The sequence below is a fragment of the Mastigoproctus giganteus genome, chromosome 9 (genome assembly GCF_048544385.1).
Source record: "Mastigoproctus giganteus isolate SK-2022 chromosome 9, ASM4854438v1, whole genome shotgun sequence".
In the NCBI taxonomy this organism is placed as follows: Eukaryota; Metazoa; Arthropoda; class Arachnida; order Uropygi; family Thelyphonidae; genus Mastigoproctus; species Mastigoproctus giganteus.
Genome location: NC_143583.1, coordinates 106,469,861 through 106,474,277, shown reverse-complemented (window position 1 = coordinate 106,474,277; position 4,417 = coordinate 106,469,861). Strand labels below are relative to the sequence as shown.

General features: G+C 37.0%; 1 protein-coding gene across 1 annotated transcript; it reads left to right on the top strand.

Moving 5' to 3' along the window:
- The first annotated feature begins 2,741 nt into the window (after positions 1 to 2,741).
- LOC150080624 (la-related protein 6-like) lies at positions 2,742 to 4,115 on the top strand. Its single transcript, XM_090380760.1, has one exon. It carries the CDS (start codon positions 2,742 to 2,744, stop codon positions 4,113 to 4,115), a length of 1,374 nt encoding a protein of 457 aa, XP_090236886.1.
- The last annotated feature ends 302 nt before the right edge of the window (positions 4,116 to 4,417 follow it).

Genomic DNA, 4,417 nt, shown 5'->3' with positions numbered 1-4,417 from the left:
CAGGCTGAAAAAAATTCTACCCCTTGAGCCTTGCACAATCTTTCCAGGGCCGAATTGATCGACAAGGCTCTCATCATATACCCCCTCCTATCGTGTCTGGGCAAAATTGCAGACACTTTCAAATTCAACCCTAATTTGCGCCTTTTTTTCAACAGTGACCTGTACTTGTTAAGTAATTCTGCCGGTCTCCTACACTTAATATCATTAGTGCCAATGTGGAGGTAATTGATGAATTAAAATTATAATTTAGAACAAATACGTGGTATGGGGCAAGGTAATAAATTGAGGATGGGGAAGGGATAAAGTGGTAATTAAATAAAGACGAAAATAGTGATAGAATGAGGATAGTTTGAACGTTCATATGGAGAAAACTAATGTTACTTATTCTCTGTATTCGCCGGTGGAGAAGACTAATGTTACTTATCCTGCTGAGATAGCAAACAAACTGAATGAGTATTTTGCATCTACATTCACACATGAGGAGCTATTAAGGATTGAAAATGCCAGAAGGTTATCAAATTGTAGCAGGGTGCTTAATGATTTTGTAATAACTGAGAGCAAAGTGGAGGAGAAATTGTTGAAGTTAAATATAAGAAAGGCACCTGGGGTGGATGGGATCTATCCAGTTATATTATAGGAGGCGGCAAAGGAAGTAAGCAAACCCTTAATCATAATTAGGAGAGGATCCTTGGACTCAGGAGAGGTCCCTACGGACTGGAGATGTGCAAATGTATCCCCAGTTCACAAAGGGGGATTGAAGGGTGACACCAGTAATTACAGACCAGTTAGTTTAACTTCTGTTCAGGGTAAAATAATGGAGTCACTGGTTAAAGATGCATTGCAGGATCATCTAAACAAGACTGCAGCAATAATTTAGACACAGCATTGGTTTGTTAAGGGAAAGTCTTGTCTGGCAAATTTGATTTATTATTATGATTTGGTTACAAAGGAACTGGATGCAAAAAATAATTTTGATATCATATACTTGGTTTTTAGGAAAGCTTTTGACACTGTTGTGCATGGAAGACTACTGTACAAATTGGAGCAGAATGGTATTAAGGGTAAGTTGCTACAATGGATAAAAGGATCGTTGAGTGTGAGAAGACAGAGGGTGGTAATTAATGGGTACTGCATTTCGTGGACTTATGTCATTAGTGGAGTCCCACAGGGTTCGGTGTTGGGTCCTCTGTTGTTTTGTATATTTATCAATGATATTGATGAAGGTATATCAGGCTTAGTGTTGAAGTTTGCAGGGTTGTTAATGTCAGTGATGGCAGTGTGCTACTGTAACAGGATCTAGAAAATTTGGGAAGATGGGCTGAGAAGGGGAAACTGAAACATTGACAAATGCAAAGTACTGCATATGGGTAGAAGTAACCCCAGAGGAACGTACCAACTGTGTAGTACTATACTTAAGGTGGTAGAATATGAAAAAGACCTGGAAGTAATTGTGCAGTCAGATATGAAGTTTTCTGAGCAATGCAGACAGGCTGCCAGGGCAGGTCATGGGGTTTTGTCAATAATATACAGGAATTTTGCTATCAGGGAAAAGGGGTGATTGTCCCTCTGTAAAGGCAATGGTCAGGCCACGCCTTGAGTACTGCGTACAAGTCTGGAGGCCTCATTTTAGGAAGGATGTAGATTTGCTTGAGTTGTTGTACAGAGAAGGGCATCAAGATTGGTGAGGGGAATGAAATATCCTCTTACCAAGAGGGGCTTAAGTTCTGCAAATTGCAGCGGCTGGAGTCTAGACACCTGCGAGGTGATCTGATTGAGGTGTATAAGACCTTGAATGGGCTGAGCATGCTGAATTCTGATGGGATTCTTCCACTTGTTCAGATTACGAACCTAAGGGGCATAAATTCAAATTGAGGAAAGACATATAGAACAGATGTGCGGAAATTTGCCTTTAGCCAGCGGGTGTTTAATTGCTGGAACAAACTTCGATCTGTCGTTGTGGAAGTTGATAGTTTAAATAAATTTAAGGAGGAACTGGACAAAGATTTAGAGGGAATGGTTGTGTAAAAATGTTTTTTTTTTTTTTTTTTTTGTTTTTGCTGATGCTGCATAAGCTCATGCGCTTGCTTTCTTGCGTTACATGTCACTACTACTGCTACTACTATTATTATTCTCGGCGGATAGCAAGAATAAGTAACATTGGTGAAGCGGTACTTATTCGAGGTAATGCAATACCATGGAAACTCGTTGTGAAGGTATTCACAATATGAGACACAATTATAACGATGCCAGTTATCTACTACTTTAAAATAAGGGAAATATTTAAAACTTATAATAACTTTTAAGAAATAATTTTAAAGCTTTTAATAACTTTTGACTTATAATAAGTTTCCTTTCTGCAATAAATGATTTAGAAAGTTATTTGATATTCTGTTATGAAGAATTTAAGTATTATATTTACTATAACATTCGAGTAATTCGAGCATTACTAAAACTACTCATTGATAATAACAATTCACTGTTTAAATATTTTTGCATCTATATTATGTGCGTGGACTGATGCTCGCTTTTGCTTATAAACAAGAGTTCCAAATATTCGCAACATATTTTCTCCTGTGTAACGCGCGCATCACGCGTGTGATATTTTATCTTGACATACCTAATATATTCAAGTGACTGAGGGCGTGTTGAACATTTAATGAATCCTGCACAGTTATCACATTACGTGATATTCGAAGATAATAGATTTTTACAGCTACGTATTTCGGCTCACATCTTTTAAAATGGATACGCCCGATGTAAAGGGAAATCTCATAGCAGAAAGCGAATTTGACGAGCAGGGTAAAGCTCAAATTCAACAGAATTCTTTAGAGGTTATATGTGTGGCGGAAAGCCATGAAGTTTCCTGTGAAAGTAACGTTGACGAAAGAAACTTTGATACCACGGAAAAAATAGAAAACAAGATTAACCGCAATCAAGATTCTACTGTGGTTTCTAATAATAGTGAATCTGATCCCGAAGGACAGAAAACAGTAATGGAAAAGAGCGCTCAAGATTTTTCTCCTCCAGATGAAAATCTAAGAGATCAAATAGTAAAACAAGTAGAAATTTACTTTTCTGACGACAACATTTTAAAGGACACTTTTCTTCTAAAACGCGTACGCCGCAGCAAAGAAGGATATGTAAGTTTGAAATTAGTTGCTTCTTTTAGAAAAGTTAAATCTTTAACTAAAAATTGGAAAGTTGTCGCGTATAGTTTAGCGTTTTCTGATAAACTTGAAATTAATTCAGAAGGCACAAAAATACGCAGGAAAGATCCTCTTCCTGAATACGATGAAACCGTTCCATTCAGAACGATACTGATATGCAATATTCCAACGGAGAACTTAAATGAGGAAAATATTTTGGAGCAGTTTTCGAAATATGGAGAGATTATGCGCGTTCGAATCATGCATCCAGGGGTTGAAATACCACGAGATGTAAAACGTTTTTTGTATAAAAATCCTGAAATTTGCGATAATGTTGCTGCTTTTGTAGAATATGAGAAACGAGATTCTGCTTTCCGAGCAATAACTGATATGGAAAAGAAAGAGAATGAATGGCGAGTGATTTCCGTTGTATCGTTCTCATCCCCAAGTCCGTCATCAGATAAAGATAAAAGCGGTGCTAATACTTCTCGCAAGAAAAAACGCATAAAACATCATCCCAAATTGCCACCAATCCTTCTGACAAGTAGTGAAAACAGCTTTGAAGCGAAACATTCGTATTTAAAGTCGAGAACACGCTTCTCTAATGCAATATCACCCTGTCTGTATTGTGCCCGTCATGAGTATGATATTTGTTTTCACCAACGTAATAATGTTAACAAACCTTCAAAATCCAGCAAATCGCCAGATAATCTGTATGCTCGTCACAAACAAAAACCAAGAGAACAATTAGGATTTCAGTCTAAGCAAAACTGTTGTAACGATGGTGATAACTTTGCCATGTCTCCAATATCAAGTCAGTGGTCGCAACGAAAGGCAAATGCCAAAGAGAACGGATTGAAATCCCAAAATTGTCGCTTGTTGATTCCAGAAGGTGTAATTCGACTCCCTAAAGGTCCTGATGGTACTAATGGTTTTCAGCAGGTTCGATTAAGAGTATTATCATCGTAGCTTTTCAGAGTGCAATACAACCCTGAATTCATTTTAAAATATGTACTGCTGGATACAAAGGGATACTAAAATATTTTTGATTCGATTTTAGAAAAGTGTGTATGTATGTAAAATTAACAGCTTTACAAGTTAGCGTACATATTATTTTATAAATGCCCTTGTTCATCGTGTTAGAGCAGTACATCACTTAAATGTTTATATCATCTTAGCGTTGTAATAATTATTTAACAGTGTTGATGATTAAAGTATTGAAATTAATGGAGTGGGTTGATATGCAAATAATTATTTTAAATGAGAGAGGG